This window comes from Neoarius graeffei, chromosome 3, assembly GCF_027579695.1.
Source record: "Neoarius graeffei isolate fNeoGra1 chromosome 3, fNeoGra1.pri, whole genome shotgun sequence".
Classification (NCBI taxonomy): Eukaryota; Metazoa; Chordata; class Actinopteri; order Siluriformes; family Ariidae; genus Neoarius; species Neoarius graeffei.
The window spans coordinates 45,136,650-45,159,267 of record NC_083571.1 but is presented as its reverse complement, the minus strand read 5'-3'; the positions used below and the strand labels follow the sequence as shown (position 1 = coordinate 45,159,267).

At 43.9% G+C, this 22,618-nt stretch overlaps 1 protein-coding gene across 1 annotated transcript in view; it reads left to right on the top strand.

Moving 5' to 3' along the window:
• The first annotated feature begins 5,561 nt into the window (after positions 1 to 5,561).
• ddx21 (DEAD (Asp-Glu-Ala-Asp) box helicase 21) overlaps positions 5,562 to 22,618 on the top strand; it is an 81,449-nt gene continuing 64,392 nt past the window's right edge. Inside the window, exon 1 of the mRNA XM_060916877.1 lies at positions 5,562 to 5,711. Within this exon, the coding sequence (XP_060772860.1) occupies positions 5,634 to 5,711 (78 nt within the window). The 5' untranslated portion in view covers positions 5,562 to 5,633. The remainder of the gene's footprint in view (positions 5,712 to 22,618) is intronic.

The window sequence follows — 22,618 nt, the reverse complement described above, 5'->3', positions numbered from 1 at the left end:
TATTGTAGGAACATTTTAATGTAAATTGATTTCAGACAGACACCCCTATTGTGGACCGTACCATTTTTAGTCACCGCAGCGCTAGAACGCACTAGAGCAGGGGTTCTCAAAGTGTGGGAGAGTCAGCCCCCCCGCAGAGAGCAAATAAACAACAGCGGCCCCCCTTACAATTTTTGTTGTTGCTATACTTAATGTTCCATTCGTATTTAAAAAAATGGGTGTTGTACACATTTTTATTTTTTTCTTTTACACATTTTAAACATCTGTGCTTTTTGAAAGCATCTTTTTTTTACACATTTAAAACATATGAGCTTTATTAAAACATCTTTTTTTTACACATTTTAAACATCTGTGCTTTTTGAAAACCTCTTTTTTTTTACATATTTTAAACGTCTGTGCTTTTTTTTAAACATCTTGTTTTACACATTTTAAACATCTCATAGCATCATTAGCTAGCACCTCTTGGCAGACAACACACTGTGGCAGTGGAGCATCTTCAGATCCAGTCCATGAAAATCCAAACTTTAAATAATCATGGTCATACTTCCTTCTTTTTTTGCTTGGCCCAGACTCTGTCTCCTCACTCACTGTAGCTTTAGGTACTAAAAATCAATCCATTTTGTCTCTGGCAAAGGCTAGCTGAACTTCGCTAAATGTCCACAATAGTAACTTATTCTGGTTTATTTTTCCTCACATTGCGCCCCCCCTGAAGAACTCTGGCGCCCCCTAGGGGAGACGCGCCCCACACTTTGAAAAGCCCTACGCTAGAAGCAATAGCTTCTAGTCCACACCGTATTCAGTTGATTCATCAGATACAGTCCATGGGTTTGCAGCAGTTTATACAGTCTATGGTTTGCAGCAGAAGACGTGCATTGGTAATGTTAGTTGCTAACCAACTTTTAGCCTGTTGAAAATGTGTTATTTTACAACTTTCATTTATTAAAGTGATTTGTTCTTTCAGCTCATGTCACATCTTTATACATTGAATTACTTACCCACTGAGGCCAGAAGGCTACAGTGGACGGACGTTAAAGTTAGTTACCAATGTTAGTTAGCAAGATAAGCTAAGTCTCTATTTAAATCAAGCTTATTACAGTGTGGTACAGAAACGATTCTCATTTCAAAGGAGAAGGGCTCCATATGTTTCCATTCTCATTTTATCATGAATAAATTGTGCCCTTCTGAAATTCATTTGGCACATAGGCCCATCCTGTGTGTGTGATTAGACACAAGAAGTTCTGATGTAGGCCTAGCTAAGCCTATGTAAAATTACAATCAGAACCTCTGGGGACTGGGGGCAACATAAAAAGAGCCAGATAGTAGGCTCGCCTAGGCAAAATAGCCTAGTACATGGATGTTTTCTATTGTTTTTACTTACATTCCTTTTGTATTATTTTTAAGATAGTCATAGTTTCATCTGAGTACCCTGTTTGAGTTTATTCACAGAGACAATAGGCCAAACATGAGGAAAAGAAAAGGGCCAGACATCAGGCATTTTTTTGGTGCTAAAAGAGTAAGTAGTAAATATTAGCACTAAGATCTACAGACAATTACAGTACAAGTGTAGGTGCAGTTAGGTTTTATACACTGTTCATGTGAATAAAGAAAATGGGTTCCCAGCAGACAGGAGAGGCACAGCAGGACGAAAGAGAGCAAGACATTCAGCAGGACTGTTCTGCATGTGTGTATATACTGTATGTGACTCATTTGTAGTGTTGATACCCAGTTTGTTCTGACAAAGAAGGTTATCAGGTTGTACTGCTGTTTTTCTTCTGTGGTAGTACTGTATGGTTTGTCATGCTTCTTAATGACATTAAAAATTATTGTCCAGAGTTATTGTGTTGAGTTACTGACACCGACTTCCATAGACGAGACGGGACAGGACCGGGGGGGGGGGGGGGGGGGGGGGGGGGGGATTGATATGATAGTGGACCATGATGGTACCCCCCAATTATGGTGGGGTAATTCGCACTCTGGTCATGAGATAATATTTTCAATAACTGAAGTTGCACTTGCACATGGTTTTCATTTTCCGGTTGGTTAATTTAAAACAACTTACATTATGATTTCTAGAGAAAATTAAATTACTGACTGTGACGAGATGCCAGACTTCTGCGCGGCTTTCGGTTGCTCGAACCGGTGATGTCTGGAAAGTAGGGCACGCGGGATCACCTTTCACCAGTAAGATAATACATCATTTTTTTAAGAATAATCGGTAGCGTTATTTACTTAGTGAAATAATGTCCAATACAGTTCCTGATATGAGCAGCCGGGCTTTTTTTGTCACAAACTACTGAGAGTGGCTGTCACCGTTTTATACTATTACTTACTCGGGCAGTGCATTTGTTATTATGCTATGATGTGAGTTTACATTTGTTATTATGCTATGATGTGAGTGCATTAGGTTTTTGAGGTGGATGAAGTATTTCTGAAGTTTCAGAAGTGAGTAAGCTGTTTATTTAACTTTAGCTTCCCCTACAGCCCTATCACATGTAAAATTATTTTCACTAAAAATTGGAAATAAATTGTATGGTTATTTGTCCTAAGGCCGCAGTTATCCATAAGTATGTAGTGTTATGCAAGGCTGACACTTGCACGACTTTTGGCCACGATTTTGTCGTGGCAAGTCGTGCCATTTTGGGGCACGAACTGGGAGGCTCCCGCACTGTTCACGACTAGTTCACGCATAGTTCACGACGAGTTCACGAATGCGTGCCCGTCCACATTCACGAACTGGCACGACGAGTTTGCGCAATTCGGACGGTGTCGTGCTGACTTGGGCACGCCATATAAAAAGGGGGCTTCTTCTGCTGCCTGGTAGCCTCGTCCTCACTCGATGGCTGTCTCTGGCTTTCGAGTGGATCCTGCTGTGTCTCCGGGATAACATCGACACTTGATATGGATGACTGGGGGGAATGATCTCTCTCAGCGGTCTCTGCCTCTGGCCTGTCGGCTTCTGGCCTTCTCTGCTTTGCTCTTCCTAGTGTCTGCTTTGTTTTTTTAGGCATGTTGTCTCTGTGATATAAGTTGTCTCCTCGCTGGTGATCTCTGGAATGGCGAGAAGTGTCCGGGAAGCCCTATATATACCCCCGCACCGACGCGAGCGCCACTGTCGCGCAGTAGTCGTGAACTGCTCGTGCCATGCGCAAACTGTTCGTGAAGTGCGTAAACTAGTTGTGAACTGCTCGTGCCATCAATGCGTGACCGTGTCAGTGGGAAGGCACGGCCACGCTGCGACGCGCACCAATTCGTGAACATGTCGTGAACTCGACGTGAGCTGTTCGTGAACTATTCGTGGCAGTTCGTGACAGTCGTGGCATGGTGCGCACTTCCACGCACTGGCACGCATCCTCCCAACGAGTTCACGATGAGATCACGAACAGTTTGCGCATAGTTCACGACCCGGTTGCGAAATTTTGTCGTGACCAAAATTTTGAACATTTCAAAATTCTCGTCCCGACATGGCACGCAGTCACGACGGGTTTATGCACACTTCACGCCAGTTTACGACTAGTTTGTGCACTGGCACGACTCGAGTCGTGCCAATGCGTGCCACGGAATCGTGCAAGTGTCAGCCTTGCATTAGGCTTCTCACAGCATAGGAATTTCAGCATGTATTTTTTTTAACCCTTTGATGCAAAACATGGGTCAAAAGTGACCCGGCTGAGTTTTTATCTTCTATATCTTTGCAATAAATTAATTCCATCATTCAGTATTCAAGGTATTCCTCAATTAACTTGTTTTTGATCATCATACATCCTTATTTTATTTTTTCCTTTCTTACTTTTTGAATAAAAACCCTTTTTGTATCACTACCCTTCTAATGCACAACATGGGTCAAAAATGACCTGCATTCATTTTCCAGGTTATTTCATGTATGGCTGAGTGTTTCTATGATATACTTTTGAAAAAAATTCATTTTGTTATTTACTTTTCCAAATATGCAGTAAATATCTTGTTTTTGTTTAGCACAAATCATCATTTTAATTTTTCCTTTCTTAAGTTATGAACAAGCACAGCTTTTGTAATTCTACATCAAGTTTACACGCATGGGTCAGAACTGACCCGCGTGCATTTACTCCAGCGTTTGGTGGGAACTGTGAATTGTGCTTGTGTCAGACATTTCACAGCTCAGCACAGTGCCCTTTGCCCATCTAATACATGGAAGTAATGTTTTTCAATCGTTCTAACATTACCTTAGAAAAAAATTGATGATGTTTAGGTTACCTTGAGAGTGAGTAGATTACTTGTCAGAAAGTTACAAGTAATTACTATTAGCTACCGAGCTGTTGGCATATTCTACTTTAGTTAGCTAATTTTATTGTAGTACATAGTTAATAAATAAATAACTGGCCCCATTCTCAAGTCTCATCTCATCTCATTATCTCTAGCCGCTTTATCCTTCTACAGGGTCGCAGGCAAGCTGGAGCCTATCCCAGCTGACTACGGGCGAAAGGCGGGGTACACCCTGGACAAGTCGCCAGGTCATCACAGGGCTGACACATAGACACAGACAACCATTCACACCTACGGTCAATTTAGAGTCACCAGTTAACCTAACCTGCATGTCTTTGGACTGTGGGGGAAACCGGAGCACCCGGAGGAAACCCACGCGGACACGGGGAGAACATGCAAACTCTACACAGAGGGCCCTCGCCGGACCCGGGGTTCGAACCCAGGACCTTCTTGCTGTGAGGCGACAGCGCTAACCACTACACCACCGTGCCGCCCCCCACTGCAAAAGTAATTATTTGAAACAAATTATTATTATAGTATTAAGACATTTAATTTTAAATCACACTTGGATGACCCATGTGTAGTAATATAAAAAGTATTTTTGTTCATAAAGTAGGAAAGAAAAATTAAATTAATGATTAGTGGTAATTAAAAACAAGATATTTAAAGAATACTTGGAATATTCAATCATAAAATAAATTGATTTCAAAAGATAGAGCAAAGAAAAACTCAGTCAGCATGAAATAACCTGGAAAATGAATGCGGGTCATTTTTGACCCATGTTGTGCATTAGAAGGGGTGTGCATATGTTTTGCATCAAAGGGTTAAACATAAAATGATTATTCATCATTAATATCATAAATACATACTTCCGTTTGTTTTTTTATATAACAAACCAAACCGTTTGAATATCGATTGAAATTTGAGGAAGTTACGGTCATCTGAAAAGTACATATCGCTACCAACACAATGTAATGGGTAAGCCAGCTGTCTGAGGTAAGATGGCCGCCATGTGCGGACGTTCAACTTCGTTGACGGGCAACGGGGACGAGGCGTCTAGTCTTCTATGTATATCTATGCACTGTACAACTCGGCTTATTTCCGAGTTCGCATGAAAGGTAATAATGCAGGAAGTAGGAAGTTCCGAGTTCCCAGTTGTTGTGAAAGCAGCAATGGCGGTCACGACGCGTCAAGTGTTGTTCTATAATTTCCTACTCACATTCCGGCAAACCCCGCCCCTTGGGCGACTTCATATTGAACGTCTACAATGGCTGTCGGAATGCGGGTGTGAAGGAAACAGCACGCGCCTCATCAGTTTCTTGCCGGAAGCTGACGGTCCTTTTCCTGCGCGTGCCCGTGGCAGAGACGGTGTTCATCTGCCGGAGAAACGGTACACAATGCCATCATTGGTTTTAAACAGCAGCGAGAACGTTGTCACCATGAACGAAGGATTAGAGAACAATTTTGAAGCCAAAGTAAGTGCAAGTCTGAGTTGAATTCATGGGTTTATTATGAATAAGTTAGCATGCTGTTGCTTAGCGCTGTTGGTGGAGCTGGACTCCGGCTCAGAGCTAAACTAGCGGAAACATTCGTATAAACTCTCCGTTAAAGTGTGTCGTTTAATTAAGTCACCGTTTCAGTAGATTAGAAGAAGATTGCAGCCGGTTAGCCTGACTAATTAAATATGCTAGCTCGTTAGCATGCTAAGTCCACGTGCGTAGAAAGAGGAAAAAAAAACACAAGTCTCACGCGCCCCCCCTACTGGACATTCTGTGAAGTGCTCAGAGTGCAGAAATCCGACCAGGTTCGAAATGGCTTTTAAAGTGCCATTCCACCATTGGATGTATTCTTTGGCATAAAATACAAAATATATTTTATGACAACATGACTAGACAGAGAAATCTTTTAGCTTCAAAATGATATATCAAACATATAATTTTTTGACAACGACAAGTATATTAATTTTGCGACCAAAGTCACCTACCCTTTTAATTTCCGCGCGGTAGTGAAACGTGATGTCATCGGCAGGTTCCCCTTCTTGTGACGTGGCACAGATTATCAGCAATGGCGGATAGAACGCGATTTCCACTTGTCGATTGCTGTGCCGATATTCACCATCAACCGTCTCCTTTGGGCATCACTTGCGATATTCCTTCGCTTCTTTTCCGAAGCTGACAATCGCGTTCTATCCGCCATTGCTGATAATCTGTGCCACGTCACATGTGACGTGGTACACAAGAAGGGGAACCTGCCGATGACATCACGTTTCACTACCGCACGGAAATTAAAAGGGTAGGTGACTTTGGTCGCAAAATTTAATATACTTGTCGTTGTCAAATTATGTTTGATATAACATTTTGAAGCTAAAAGATTTCTCTGTCTAGTCATGTTGTCATAAAATATATTGTATTTTATGCCAAAGAATACATCCAATGGTGGAATGCCACTTTAAAGCAGATACACAGAACCTCATTTTCATCTCATCTCATTATCTCTAGCCGCTTTATCCTGTTCTACAGGGTCGCAGGCAAGCTGGAGCCTATCCCAGCTGACTACGGGCGAAAGGCGGGGTACACCCTGGACAAGTCGCCAGGTCATCACAGGGCTGACGCATAGACACAGACAACCATTCACACTCACATTCACACCTACAGTCAATTTAGAGTCACCAGTTAACCTAACCTGCATGTCTTTGGACTGTGGAGGAAACCGGAGCACCCAGAGGAAACCCACGCGGACACGGGGAGAACATGCAAACTCCGCACAGAAAGGCCCTCGCCGGCCGCCGGGCTCGAACCCGGACCTTCTTGCTGTGAGGCGACAGCGCTAACCACTACACCACCGTGCCGCCGTCCTTGACCCTTGTATGCTGCATAAATGGGAATTTAAAAAATATATATTTTTGAGAGTTAAAATCGAACACAAAGTTGGGATTCGAACTGATCCAGCCAGCCCTGAGTGCGTGACATCACAGCGGGAACCAGTTTTAAAGTGCATATCCTGGACCAATTTCTTTTTGTTTTTTTGATATGAAAGTATGTCCCTTTACACACTCATCCAGAAGGGTAATTTTGCACAAGGCCATCTGTCTACAGCAGAAAAAAATAAAATAACAAAACGCGTCTGGAAAAATCCCAAGGGAGTCTGGAGCCAGATTCGTAACGTCACGTGCGGAAGCGCCAGCAGGCTGCGAGAGCTTGCACGGTTTCAGTGCACAGCCTGTGTAGACCAAGTTTAGCAGCTAGCGATTTTGCATTGAAATATCGAATTGTCACCTGAGCGCAATGATACTTCACCTTTGGATGAAGAATATGAGATGTTAGAATTATTTCTTACCCTGGCAACAGTCAACTTGTGAATTGCCGATTTTCTTGGTCTTTTTCTCGGCTCTGCTTGGTTCTTGGCTTCGAGGGTCTCAGTGGATGCGGCACTTTGCCTTCTGTCGGGGGAGACGAACACGGCTGGCTCCTTTGGTGACGCTGACACAAATGGAGACGGTGTTGCTTTGGGCATTCTGACAGATGGAACTGCGTCTTTTTTCAGATCAAGTTGCCTCGCGAAGCCCATTTCCCACTGCAAATAGTTCTCAAAGTCGTTGGGCTTTATGAAGTGAGCCCCGCATATGATGCTGTGGTCTGTTGCATGTTGCCAGTTTTTCTGGGTGCCTCGCACGAAGTGCTCCCGTTTCTCTCTCATTGTCCGGTCTTTTGGAAAACGATGAGTGCTAATCCCATCTAGATTGGTGTTGCTACACCCTCCTACGATACATCTGTTAACCATTTTAATAATTACGCGATAACATTGAAGAAATTTGCAGAAAACCACCAGGTCATTTTCTCATAAACAAACCAGCGCTGACGTAGGATTCAGAAGGAGGCGTCCCGCACGCGACGTCACGAAAATCAATGTTTGCTGGGAAATCCAAATGTCAAGTTTTTTCAGAGGCGGACCAATTCGCCTCAAATGGCTTGATTTCAACTGAATTTTTCTGGTATTGTGCAAGGTAAAAAAAAAAAAATTGCACAAAATGTGACAGATATTTGACCAAAGTTTAATATAAAATAGGAGAATTGCATTGATCTTGCTCCTGAATTTACCTGTGATATGCACTTTAAGGCTGAGGCCTTTGACAGCTGTAGACCAAAGTCATATAAATAAAACTTTATGCTGAAAGTAAGAAATACCGTTACTGACGTGCTTAACTAAGACTGATTTGACTTCATTGATTGTGGGTTGACTGTCATTAAAACAGGATAGGTGTTATAACTTATGCAACACACATGTACGTGCAATCACATTCTGAAGCAAATTAAATAATCTTATACCGCTAACTTAAACACACAATACAAGTTACATGTATTAATCTAAATGCAGGTAAACAACATGGTGTTTTTGTTGTTTCATATCCAAATGAGAGTCGGCGCTTACCCGTCTGTGTTCTCACTTCTTGAAGGCTGATCTTGTGGTCTATTCTTTTGAAACAATCTGACTTTCAGTTGTTCGTTCAGTTCTCCGTTCATTCGCTTCTTCTACATAAGGGCGAGATGGCAGCAATATCCAGCGGAGAAATCAGACGGCTGGGCCACTCAGGCCAAGTTTACATTAGACCGTATCTGTCTCATTTTCTTCGCGGATGCACTGTCCGTTTACATTAAACCGCCTGGAAACGCTGGGAAACGGGAATCCGCCAGCGTCCACGTATTCAATCCAGATCGTGTCTGGTCCGGTGCCGTGTAAACATTGAGAATACGCGGATACGCTGTGCTGAGCTCTAGCTGGCGTCGTCATTGGACAACGTCACTGTGACATCCACCTTCCTGATTCGCTGGCATTGGTCATGTGACGCGACTGCTGAAAAACAGCGCGGACTTCCGCCTTGTATCACCTTTCATTAAAGAGTATAAAAGTATGAAAATACTGCAAATACTGATGCAAATACTGCCCATTGTGTAGTTATGATTGTCTTTAGGCTTGCCATCCTTCCACTTGCAAGTGGTAAGTGACGCGCACGCCCGACATGCACTGAGATCACACACACAGCGGCTCAGTCCCGAATCACTGCTCGTGCACTTCACTCGCGTGCTCTGTGAGCTGCGCAGGGCCGGAGGGCGCACCCTCCAGAGGGCACTCGCTGTTCAGGGCGGAGTGATTTGGAGCGCAGGATGCCTGCGGAGCCGAGCGGATCCGTGTATTGGTGTTGCTATGTGCACGCGAATCGTTTTAAAAACGTTAATCTGATGATCCGCTGATACGGTCTAATGTAAACCCCACCTCATTCTCCATTTTCTCCATACTGAGTACTCCGCCATTACTGCTCAGCTCAGGCAATTACTAAAACCCGGGATGGGACGTCACCAGTTTTAGTAACAACTGCGGGGAGGTCACTGCCCGAGCGGTAATATGTCCTGTCCCGTTTCGTCCTGGGTTTTACCAACAACCCTCGGCTCACGCTCTGGGAGGACTGGTGCAACTGAACTTGCTTTCCTTTTTAAAAATAAATAAATAAATACTTGTAGTTTTCTTTTCCTTTAGTTGTTGGTACTGCACCCTCTTTCAATACGGGCTTATAGCCAACGCTCCTCAACAGATCAGAGGTCTCGTACGAGTCTTGAGTAAAATGTGCAGAGCAGAGGAGAGACCACTGCGTAGGCGCCCAATGTGCCCGTGAACTTCTCGCAAAACGCATCCAAATCTTTGCAGTTTGAACATTCTTGGGCCATGAATGCAACGTAAATCCACCTTCTGTCGTGTTGCTGGCAGGTGCAGCAACACATCTACGTGGTATGGTCATAAATTAGCTCAAAATGGAGGATCGGAGTTGCAGTCAGCTCTGTGTTTTAGTATAGCGGAAATGGCGATGAGACCGATAGACTTCCTGCTGTGACGTTACGGATGCCAAGGTCATTCACTCAAACCGCTGCCTACATCAATCACTTTAATCATAAAAATTATGATATTAACGTTATTATTAGCGCTTAAAACTATTCCTGTGCCATTCTTGAGGTCTCAAGGCATTTATAAACGGAAGTGAGGTCATGGCTCTGCGTATAAGCTTTAACATCCACTTTATTAGGAACACCTGTACATTCATGCAGTTATCTAATCCGCCAATCATATGGCAGCAGCATGATGCATAAAGTCACGCAGATACACGTCCGTGGCTTCAGGTAACGTTCACATCAAACACCAGAATGAAGAAATAACGTGATCTGTGTGACTTGAACTCCGGTGTGGATGTTGGTAACTACGTGGACTGGTTTGAGAATTTCAGAAACTGTTGATCTGGTATTTTAACACGCAGCAGTCTTTAGAGTTTACACAGAATAGGGTGGAAAATAATAATAAAAACATTCCCTGTGTCTTTACATGCACAAAACATTCCAGGTTTTGCCCTTAATTGGAAAGACAGTCCCTGTGTCCGAACTCACTCACTATCTAGGGAATTATTATATGGAGGACTATATAGCGAGTTCATTGGTAAAATAAAATGAAAAAAAAAACACTTTCAGACACTACTCTGTCGCACGATTAAAACGTGCCAGATCAGTCGGCTGGTTGGTTTTCAAAATAATAAATCCATATTATACTGAGCGTATTTCCCACATTAATAAATACAAAGTACTTTGTGTCTGCTGCATCTGTCGGTTCTTTTAAATCAAGGCTGAATCCTTTTTCTTCCTTTTATTAATGATTCAAAGTACTTTGTATGATTCCAATTTTTCGGTGCATGACACGTTCACGCAGCTGAGCATGCTATGAATTAATGACGACAACGGTCTGCATTTCTCCATTTGTGTATGCAAATACACTCCAACCACTCAGTTTGGTTTCACATCACACACACATTATCTCTAGCCGCTTTATCCTTCTACAGGGTCGCAGGCAAGCTGGAGCCTATCCCAGCTGACTACGGGCGAAAGGCGGGGTACACCCTGGACAAGTCGCCAGGTCATCACAGGGCTGACACATAGACACAGACAACCATTCACACTCACATTCACACCTACGGTCAATTTAGAGTCACCAGTTAACCTAACCTGCATGTCTTTGGACTGTGGGGGAAACCGGAGCACCCGGAGGAAACCCACGCGGACACGGGGAGAACATGCAAACTCCGCACAGAAAGGCCCTCGCCGGCCCCGGGGCTCGAACCCAGGACCTTCTTGCTGTGAGGCGACAGCGCTAACCACTACACCACCGTGCCGCCTAGTTTGGTTTCATTTACAGCCAACGGTGTCTTTTGATGCCAGCACGTAATTGAACGAGAGAAGACTGGTTTACCGGAGACAAAATAAGCGTCATCTCTGCTTCTGTTCCCTCCGACGGCCCCGACACACTACTGCCTCCGTCGAGTGCGCGCGCACACACCGCATGTCAGGGCCGCGGATGAGTTACTCTCCCTTGATCAACGAAGTCGGCGGGGAATTTGTGGTTATTATCAGTACAAACAGCGCGAATCACAACTTAAATGAGTGCGGTTCAGTTTGACATTATTGTCAGTCCGTTAGATAAACATTTAATTTTATTAAAATCGAAAATTAATATTCAGAGCCTGTGGGCTACAAAAATAAGTCATTAAAATAGCCGGCTGGACTTAACTGTGTCTGTACTGAAAGAAAAAGCAAACACAGCATTGCGATTTCTTATCCATCCATACATTAAAAAAAAAAATCCCTCCCTCCCGACTGAAAAATTTTTTGCTCACCCAGTGGACAAGAAACGGATTTTTTTTTTAAGGATGGCCTTGTGTTTATTAATGTGGGAAATGCGCTTGGTATAATGTGGGTTTTCAAAATAATAAATCCATCAGCCGACTGATCTGGCACGTTTTAATTGTGCAACAGTAATGACATAAATAATGGTGCGGCGGAGTGGTGTCTGAAAGTGGTGTGGGTTTGTGTTTTTGTTTTGTTTTTTTTAAACCAATGAGCTCACCATATAGCAAGCTTCAGCGCCAGGCATTGCCCAATTTGCCTGACCAAGACGTTCGGGCAGAAATATTTTGGTGAGTTAGGCCTGTTGAGGCACACCTATGGTCGGCTTCTTTAAGCACAAAAATGATTTTTGATCGAGTACGTTACTAAAAACAAGACCTATTAACCAGCATCTTCCCCTCCACATGATCACCGTTTTTTTTTTTTTTTTTTTCCCTTCCCGATTTGTAATGGCGATTCTGATTGGCTCGCTTCAGGCACACGTGCACATTTGTGCTTTTCATCACTACGAGTGGTCTGAAGCCAAGTGAAGATGTCTGGCGTCTGTAGTTGTTGTTTGATGAAAATTACAGCCTGGCCACCTGGCTGCATGGATCATCGACTACCTCATTAACAGACCGCAGTATGTTAGGCTCCGCGACTGTGTGTCTGATGTGGTAGTCTGCAGCACAGGGGCTCCACAGGGTACAGTGCTCTCTCCTTTCCTCTTTACACATCTGACTTCAGCTACAACACGGACAGCTGCCACCTCCAGAAGTTCTCAGATGATACAGCCATCGTCGGACGTGTGTTGGGGGGACGATCTGGAGTACAGAGAGGTCATCACCAACTTTGTCGCCTGGTGCGAACTGAACCACCTGCGCATCAACGCCAGCAAGACAAAGGAGGTGGTGATCGAGTTCAGAAGGACGGTTCCTCAAATTGCACCAGTGAGCATCCAGGGTTTGGACATTTGAAATCGTGGAGGAGTACAAATACCTGGGTGTTCACCTCAACAACAAACTGGACTGGACTAACAACACAGATGTCCTGTACAAGAAGGGCCAAAGTCGTCTCCACCTCTTGAGAAGACTGAGGTCTTTTGGTGTGTGCAGGACACTGCTTAGGACTTTTTATGACTCTGTGGTAGCATCAGCGATTTTCTACGCTGTGGTCTGCTGGGGCTGTGGAAGTTCAGAGAGGGACAGGAAGAAACTTAATAAACTGGTCAGAAGGGCTGGCTCAGTCTTGGACTGTCCTCTGGATTCCATTGAGGTGGTGGGTGAGAGGAGGATGTTAGCCAAGCTGACCTCAATCATGGATAACCCCTCTCACCCCCTATATGAGGCTGTGGGGGCTTTAAGCAGCTCGTTTAGTAGTCAGACCCTCCAGGATTTCGCGATGTTGCGATTTGCAACTTCAACGCAAGTTCAACCAATCCCCACGAATTCAGGGTGGTGTTGCAATTATATCCAATCACCGCAAATTTGACCAATCGTTGGTGACGTCGACAAACTACCTTCCGCCTTACTTCCATGTATATGTTCAAGAGAAGTAGCATGTGCACGGTGTTGCCAGATTGGGCGGTTTTAAGTGCATTTTGGCGGGTTTTGAACATATTTTGGGCTGGAAAACGTCAGTAGTATCTGGCAACACTGCATGTGCGAGTCAGTGTTTCTGTAGGCTTAAATTCTGTTACTGAAAGTGTGTTATGTTTACAGTGAAGCACTGTGTGCACTTAATTTTTTTTTACTTAATACAAGAAATTTATGGATGCCAACATTTTTGCCAAAATGGTATTTTATTTTCCATTGTTTAGGCAGCTTCAGCATCATACTGTGAGATTCTGTTCAAATTGTTTTTTTTTTTCTTCTGTGAAGCCTGAGCCATTTATTTTATTAGTTTATTGTTTAATTTAGTCTTCAGGAGAGACTGCCTGCACACAGTACTAGTATTAATAGTTTTTTCTTACATGAAAGCTGAGGCATTTATATTATATTTTAAGGTAACTTCATGTTGTGCTGTGAGGTTCTCTGCACTGTAAAGCCTCGGTCACAACTGGCCGTACGTGCTCCTACAGCCGGTCTACGTGCAAAAAACGCAAGAAATGCACGGAGGGCGCGCGTGTGACGTGCTGATTTTCGAGCCGCAGACTGGCCGCAGAGGTTCTTTGTCATGTCAAACAAACTCTACGGGCGCTTACGTTTTTTTTTCAGGTTGCAAGACAAACTTGCGGCCAATGTGCGGCTTTCTCCACGAACAAAAAAAAACCGCAGCGATTTGGGAAACGCCAAAAATCGCACGGCCAAAAAAATCGTACGTCCGGTTGTGACCTAGGCTTAACTTTTGAACCGACTGGTGCATTTGGATAAGTAAAGCCTATTTTTCTGCATTTTTGTCGTCCTGGTAATCTTTTATATTGGTAAAGTTGTTTATAGGACCATTTCTCAGTGTCTTTTGTTTTTTTTTAATCAATAGTTTTTCAGTAATAACTTAATATTTAACATATCACTCAATTTTAATCACAAAAAGAGAAAATCGGAACAATTTCTCGCAACTTTCACTTCCTCCCGCAATGTAATCGCAACAAAAACCTAAAAAACACCGCAACTTTCATCGCAATTTTTTGGAACCCCCCCCCCCCCCCCGCAACATCAGACATTTTAGCCTGCAACAATCACAAAAAAGGCCCGCGGAATCCTGGGGGGACTGAGTAGTAGACTTCTACACCCACGGTATAAAGGCCAATTTATGCTGACAACCCAGTCCTCGCAGATAGCGTCGCAGACAGTGTCTGCGTAGCCCCCCCACCTTCGCAGACGCTCTGCACGCACCTCCCAAAAATTGTGACCACCGCAGAAGCGTCGCAGACAAAAGGGCTCTGATTGGTCCACTCTACATCCGCTGTACACGCACTTCCGCTTCCCTACTTTCCCGGTTTGGTTTGTTTTCACGACTGCCATTTTTAAAAACACGAGCAAAGATGGAGCAGCACGAAGAGCGGTTGATCGAGGAAGTGAGGAAGTACGTACATCTATACGACTCCAGTTCTAGTCATTATAAGTAACCAGAGGATAAACACTCCACTAACCACACCCACCAACTACTCCTAGCGATTTCGCGACTTCGCGCCACCTTGCGTTGTGGCGGTGAATAACATCGCGCACGCCTATTACTCCCCGCTCAACGATAAATTACAACTGTCTGCGAAAAGCTGTCTGCGAAAAGCTATCTGCAAAAGCCTTGTTGCAAGAGCATGCAGAGGCCTTAAGAAGGAGAGATACCGCAGGTCATTCATACCTACTGCTGTCAGACTGTATAACACCCACAACTTGTAACGTAGCACCAATAACCTGTTTGTTGTTTAATTTGCACTACTTCACCACTACTACCTCTGCCATCTCTCATCGATGCAATTATTATGTGCAATAATATAGGCCCTAAACTATTTTTATGCATACTTATTATTTATGTATATGTGTGTGCACGCATGTGTATATACAGAGTCTACCTGTAATGTGCAATTTTTCCGAGCCTCTCAATAAGGCAATTTTTCTATACTTTTTCATGGTAGATAATGCAAATAGCCCTCTGTATTTAATCCTTCGTTTGTCTAATTTTTATTTCAGTTTTATTTGTTATCTGTTTGACATTTTCTTGTTACTGTAACACGTGAATTTCCCCGATGTGGGATGAATAAAGTGAATCTAATCTAATCTAAAAAGCTCTACTACCGGATTACTTGGCTAATCTTAGTCAGAAAGAAGCGAAGGGTAGATATACATGGAAATGAGTTTATCAGCGGTTATGATCCATACAAAATTCCTCAAAATGACTGGAGTGACGGTGCAGATTTGTGGCCTGGCGTTAGCATTAGCTACATGTTGGAATATACCTTCTTTTTCTCGAAGACACGGAAGAACAGTTTAAAAAAAAAAAACTACAAAAGCAAGAAAACCTTTGTGTAGAGACTTTTTTTTCCAGAATGTTGCAAAAGCTAAGGCCTCCGTCACACTTATTCGGAATTAGCAGGAATCAAGCAGAACCAGCCGGAATGAGAAATTTTTCAAAATTCGGGCGGGAATTTCAAACTGATCAACATTCTTACAGCTTTGTAAGAATGCCATTCGAATACTTAGGTGGTGTTTACATTAGACTGTATCCGTATCGTTTTTGTTGCGGATGCACTGTCCGTGCACATTAAAACGCCGGGAAACGACTCCACAGGCGGAACAATTTGAATCCGCCAGGGCCCACGTATTCAACCCGGTACGTATCTGATCCGGTGCTGTGTAAACATTGAGGAACGAGGATACGCAGTGCTGAGCTCTAGCTGACGTCGTCATTGGACAACGTCACTGTGACATCCACCTTCCTGATTCGCTGGCGTTGGTCATGCCACGTTGGTCATGTGACACGACTGCTGAAAAACGGCGCGGACTTCACTTCCTGCTATTTGTTGACGGAAAGACCATTTTTTCATGGACGGACGACGAGGTCCAATTGTTACTAAACGTAACATTGCGTTACGTTTAGTAACAATTGGACCTCGTCGTCCGTCCATGAAAAAATGGTCTTTAGGCTTGCCATCCTTCCACTTGCAAGTGGTGAGTGACTTGCGCATGCCCGATATGCACTGGGATCATGTGACGTGCCGTCTAATTAGTCATGTGATTAGCGTATCCGTGTATTGGTGTTGCTGTGTGCACGGGGAACGGTTTTGTTGCAGGCACAAATTTTGTGTGTGTACGCGAATCATTTTAAAAACGTTAATCTGATGATCCGCTGATTCGAAATAATGTAAACGGGGCCTTAGAATGCGCTTCGAACCCGCCTCGAATGATTCTTGCACATTCCAGGTGTATTAGCTTTCGAATGCAGTTCAAATGTAGTTGGAACACAGTAGGAATACCTAGAGTGCAGTAAGAATATTAAGAATGCACTTCGAATGCCGTACGAGTGCGGTTTGATTGCTGCCCGAATACCACCCGAAGTCTGGTCGGAAGGTGCCACGAATGCTGTACAAATTCACCTCAAATGCAGTCAGAACGCTCCCGGAATAGCCGCCGAATATGTTTCGAATGTCTAATGGCCCTTTTCCACTACCCTTTTTCAGCTCACTTCAGCTCGCTTCAGCTCACTTCAGCCCGACACGGCTCGCGTTTCGACTACCAAAAACCAGCACGACTCAGCTCGCTTCAGCCCTGCTTAGCCCCTAAAACTCGCACGGTTTTGGAGTGGGGCTGAAGCGAGCCAAAGCGAGCCGAGTGAGGCTGGGGGCGTGAGCAGACACTCCCCTGTGCACTGATTGGTGAGGAGGAGTGTCCTCACATGCCCACACACGCCCCGCGAGCGCGCTGGGATCTGTAAACACCGTAAACCCGGAAGAAGAAGAATTACGAATTACGAGAATTTCTGAAGCCTTATGCGCCTCGCCTCATCTATACGCTCTTGCCAGTATCTGTTGGCGTTGTCGGTGACAACAAGCCACAGCACCAAGACCAGCAACACTAACGACTCCATGTCCTCCATGTTTATTGTTTACTATCCGGGTCGTGAGACTACCGCTTAAAAGATCACTGATGTCACTGTTTGCGCTGCTTAACGACATCACCTGACTTCCACCCACTTTCGCTAACTCCACCCAATGTGTCCACCCACTTCCAGCCAGCACGGTTCAGCGCGGTTGTAGTCGAAATGCAACTCCAACAGCCCCACTCAGCTCGACTCAGCACGGCACGGCTCAGCCCGACTCAGCCGCGTTTGTAGTGGAAAAGCGGCATAAGAATTCAAAGAGAATGCAGCTCGAATACTTAGAATGTACTTCGAATATCCCGGAATATACGAAGAATTTTCATTCCAACAGCAATTCCGGCTCATTCGAGGCACATTCGGGACGTTCTAGCAGGATTTGAAGTGGTTTGCCATTTTGATTTTTCCCTCGAACGCGATCAGAATGTTTCTAATGCTGTTGGAATGCCGTAAGAATATTTAGAATGCAGTTAGAATACACTTCGAATGCCGTTCGATATTTCTCCTCTTCGAATGCACCTCGAATGTTTTGCGCGTGAGCAGAACATTCGGGCCGGCCACAAGAATGGGCCCGAATGTTTGGAATGCACTCAGAATGCAGTCAGAATTTTTAGAATGCAGAATATTCCAGAATATACGAAGACTTTTCATTCCGGCTCATTCCGCCTCTAGCGTGACTACCCTATTAAGCGTTTACTCTCAAAGGGCTCCAACCTAAACCTACTGTAGGTTAGACAGTATTCCTGCCCCTCCATGTCTCAGCAACCCCAAGGACATGTAGTTACACAGCTACCTGCACTCTGTCATTTATACAGTGATACTTATTATTGTTAAAACAATATCTGAAGTGTTATTTGTAAAATAACAATTTATTTTTTTCGCGGTGCGGTTTCCATCAAATCCTGGACTCTGATTGGCTGGTGAGTGGGTCTGTATCCTATGTTACGGACCCCAGTTACGGACCTCTGGCGACTCGCTCATTCACAACAACAACAAATAATATAGTAGCATTTTTTTTGTCAACATTTATCTTTTTTTAGTAAGATTTATTTATTTATAAAATTATCAAAAATCTTATAAATTTTTGCCAGCATTTCTCAGGAGAATAGCATTAATTTTACAGCATGGATAGCGATAACGACAGTGTTCACAGCGAAAGCGAGTTTTACTACCCTGAGGAAGAAGAAATAAAAGAAACATTTCAGGAGAAAGCTATAAACCTCTAACTGTTGCTAACGCTGAGCAAAAACGTGAAAAGTTTACTGAGACTTTGGTCACCAAGTGGCATGTCTGAGACTTGCTTAGTTTTCAAGAAAACAGCTCTTTAAAACTAGTAAAAAGCACTCGCGAATTCGTGTCATTGTGGGTTTTTTTTTTTTTTTCCATTTTAGAACTTTTATATGCCGCTTTTCCACTACCAACGCGGCTGAGTTGGGCTGAGCTGTGCCGTGCTGAGTTGGGCTGAGTCGGGCTGAGCGGGGCTGTTGGAGTTGCATTTCGACTACAACCGCGCTGAACCGTGCTGGCTGGAAGTGGGTGGACACATTGGGTGGAGTTAGCGAAAGTGGGTGGACGTCAGGTGATGTCGTTATGCAGCGCAAACAGTGACATCAGTGATCTTTTAAGCGGTAGTCTCACGACCCGGATAGTAAACAATAAACATGGAGGACATGGAGTCGTTAGTGTTGCTGGTCTTGGTGCTGTGGCTTGTTGTCACCGACAATGCCAACAGATACTGGCAAGAGCGTATAGATGAGGCGAGGCGCATAAGGCTTCAGAAATTCTCGTAATTCGTAATTCTCCTTCTTCCAGGTTTACGGTGTTTACAGATCCCAGCGCGCTCGCGGGGCGTGTGTGGGCATGTGAGGACACTCCTCCTCACCAATCAGTGCACAGGGGAGTGTCTGCTCACGCCCCCAGCCTCACTCGGCTCGGTTTGGCTTGCTTCAGCCCCACTCCAAAACCGTGCGAGTTTTGGGTGCTAAGCAGGGCTGAAGCGAGCCGAGTCGTGCTGTTCTGAGATAGTCGCAACGCGAGCCGTGTCGGGCTGAAGTGAGCTGAAAAAGGGTAGTGGAAAAGGGCCAATAGAAAGAAAGAATATTTAACAGAATCGGCACATTCCAGTTGTAGCTGAAAGTACTGAGCGAGGCCCTCTGGGCCGAGGTCCGTATTCAAGGCCGAGGTCATGGTATTTCACCATATGGACCGACCTTAAGCTGGTAAATAATATATTTATTTTTTTCTTTACCAAATTCTAACAGAAAACGAGAGCGCCCGGAAGGGAAAACCGAGCCGAGCTGCCATTTTGAATCCTCATTCACGGCTGTAATGCAAATGGCTTCCTCCTCAGTATACAAGTGCACTTCCATGGCAGGAAAAAAACTACATTTTGCCACCTACGTGTAGTCCCCTATTTATACAAATAGGAGTCACTCAGGATTCAGCCATGTTTTTGCTCGGCGTTAGCAACAGTTAGAGGGTTTTAGCTTTCTCCTGAAATGTTTTCTTTTATTTCTTCTTCCTCAGGGTAGTAAAACTCGCTTTCGCTGTGAACACTGTCGTTATCGCTATCCATGCTGTAAAATTAATGCTATTCTCCTGAGAAATGCTGGCAAAAATTTAAGGTTTTTTATAACCTTATAAAAAATCTCATTAAAAAAAGATTAATGTTGACAGAAAATGCTACTATGTTTGTTGTTGTTGTGAACGAGCGAGTCGCCAGAGGTCCATAGTGTAGGACAGGGGTTCTCAACCTTTTGCAACCTGGGCCCCACCAAAGCTGGTTCATTGCAGTTGGGGGCCCCTCTTCTCGCCCCGCCCCCATCTCCCCCCCCCCCCCCCCCCAAACACACTCACCCGCAGTGACGCCACCCGACCTACAGCACCTTATATCGACCGATAGATAGATAGATAGATAGATAGATAGCCCTGGGCTAGATTATTATTATTATTATTATTATCATTATTAGTAGTAGTAGTAGTAGTAGTAGCAGTAGCAGCAGTAGTAACATTATCCATTCCATAGAAATACATAGGCCTATTATCATTATTACGCTATTGTTATAATTGGCAGTAGCACCACATTTCTAATCTGCTTTCGGGCATTATTATAATTATTATAATTATTATAATTATTATTATGGCCTATTATCATTACTAAGCTGTTGGCAGTAGTACAAGACTTATGTTCTTTCAGGCATTATTATTATTATTAGGCCTATTATTATTATTATTATTATTATTATTATTATTATTGCTGTTGTTGGTTGTTATTATTATTATGCTATTATTATTAATAGGCATCATTATTATTAGGGCCCGAGCCCTATGGGCGAAGGCCCTATTGTTCTTGTAAGAGTTCACTATTATTATTCTTCCTTCTTCTTATTCTTCTTCTTCCGTCTTCTTCTTCTTCTTTATTTTTCTCCGCTGTTGGGCCATTTTCGGGGCGCTTGCCATGGGCGAAAACGCACGAAATTTGGCACCACTTCCGAGAATTGCCACCGCTACTCAGAACCAAAAGCCCAAACTTGGCCGGGGCTCAGGGCCTCTATAGCGCCCCCTAAGTCGTTGTGATTTTGGCCTCCCGCATTAAGGTGCCTGGTTGCCATATAGTTTGTAGTACTGGCATGCCATTTGGTACGCATATGTATCTCACTAAGCCGGACAACAATGTAATGCCAATACCTTAGCCACGCCCAACAGGAAGTGAGGTAATTTCACTTTTGTGCGAAATGCATGGCCACGAAGACGGCGCAACTCCTCCTAGACCGTTCATAGGAATGTCACCAAAATTGATACACATCATCTACAGACATGGCTGACAAAAGTTACAAAATACGTTTCACATAGGATCAACTGTTCAGAAGTTATACGTCAATCAATTTTCACTTCAAAATTTTACATGCTAAAAAATTCATAACAAATCTTCTAATAGGTCAAAACTGCTCATACTTCACACGCAAATCACTCATTGGGCTTCTGACATGTTACCCAATTTCTGTGATATTTCGCCACTGGGGGCGCTATTTTTGGGCAAAAAATCCAATCTTTCCTCAAATTTGGTCAAACTTCACGGCCACCCTCTTGCTACCTCCCATGTCATGTATACCACATTTTGGGAATTTTCGTCCATGGGGGGCGCTGTTTTTGGCCGACGCACTTTCTCCAAAATGGGTTTTTGGTTAATAATTCCATAATGCTTTTCCTTCACACCACTACCTTGTGATAGTACGTTGCTGTTGTAGACACTTATTTTTCCAACTCATAATCGCTCATGTACAGCATAGCGCCACCTACTGACATGGGAAAAACCAAAAAATTTATTCTTCAAAAATCTATATCTCATCTTCTATTTACTCAATTGTCATCAAACTTCATACGCAAACTCTTCATAGCTCACCTGACATATACGCCAGATTTTGTGCACTTTCGCCCCTGGGGGTGCTGATTATGGCAAAAATGATATTGCAGCTTCTGATTTGTCAAACTTGGCAAGCAAACTCTTTTCAAGACCCTTCTTGATGCGCTTGCCATGGTCAACAACGCACGAAGTGCGAGACCCTATTGTTGCCATGTGTCCAATTCTGTGCTTTGTCGCCTTTGTGGGAGTAATGTCTCTTGCCGCAGAAGCTGTGGAAGGTTTTTCGCAGGGACGCATGCCCCCACCCCCCTTGGCCGCTGGCGCGAGGGCCCGTCGAGGCCGCTTGCGGCTTTAATTATTATTATTATTATTGTTTTTATTAGGTATTTTATTAGGCTTATCATTAGCTGGCTATTGATATCATTGGGAATTGGGACCAGGCGTGAATTTAGGTTTTACTTTTTACTGTGCCTTTGTGATCTGCATTTGCGTTAATGCGAGACCTGAGCCTGCTTTGCCTTACAAAGATCCTCGATTCTTGGCGAAATGTTTGACAAGCACAGTCTCAAGTCATCCTCAATTTGCGCACGATTGCGATATTTCGTTTTGAGCGCAGTCATTTTTGAAAATCCTGCCTCACACAAGTAGGTCGATGCGAATGGGATGAGCAGTTTCAAGGCTACGTCACACAGTTGCGGGTACTCCTGCATCAATGCTGCCCAGAATGTCGAAAGAGGGCATGAGGTGAAGACTGCCTTAAGTCTACTGTCACTCTTCAGCTCAATAAGCTGTT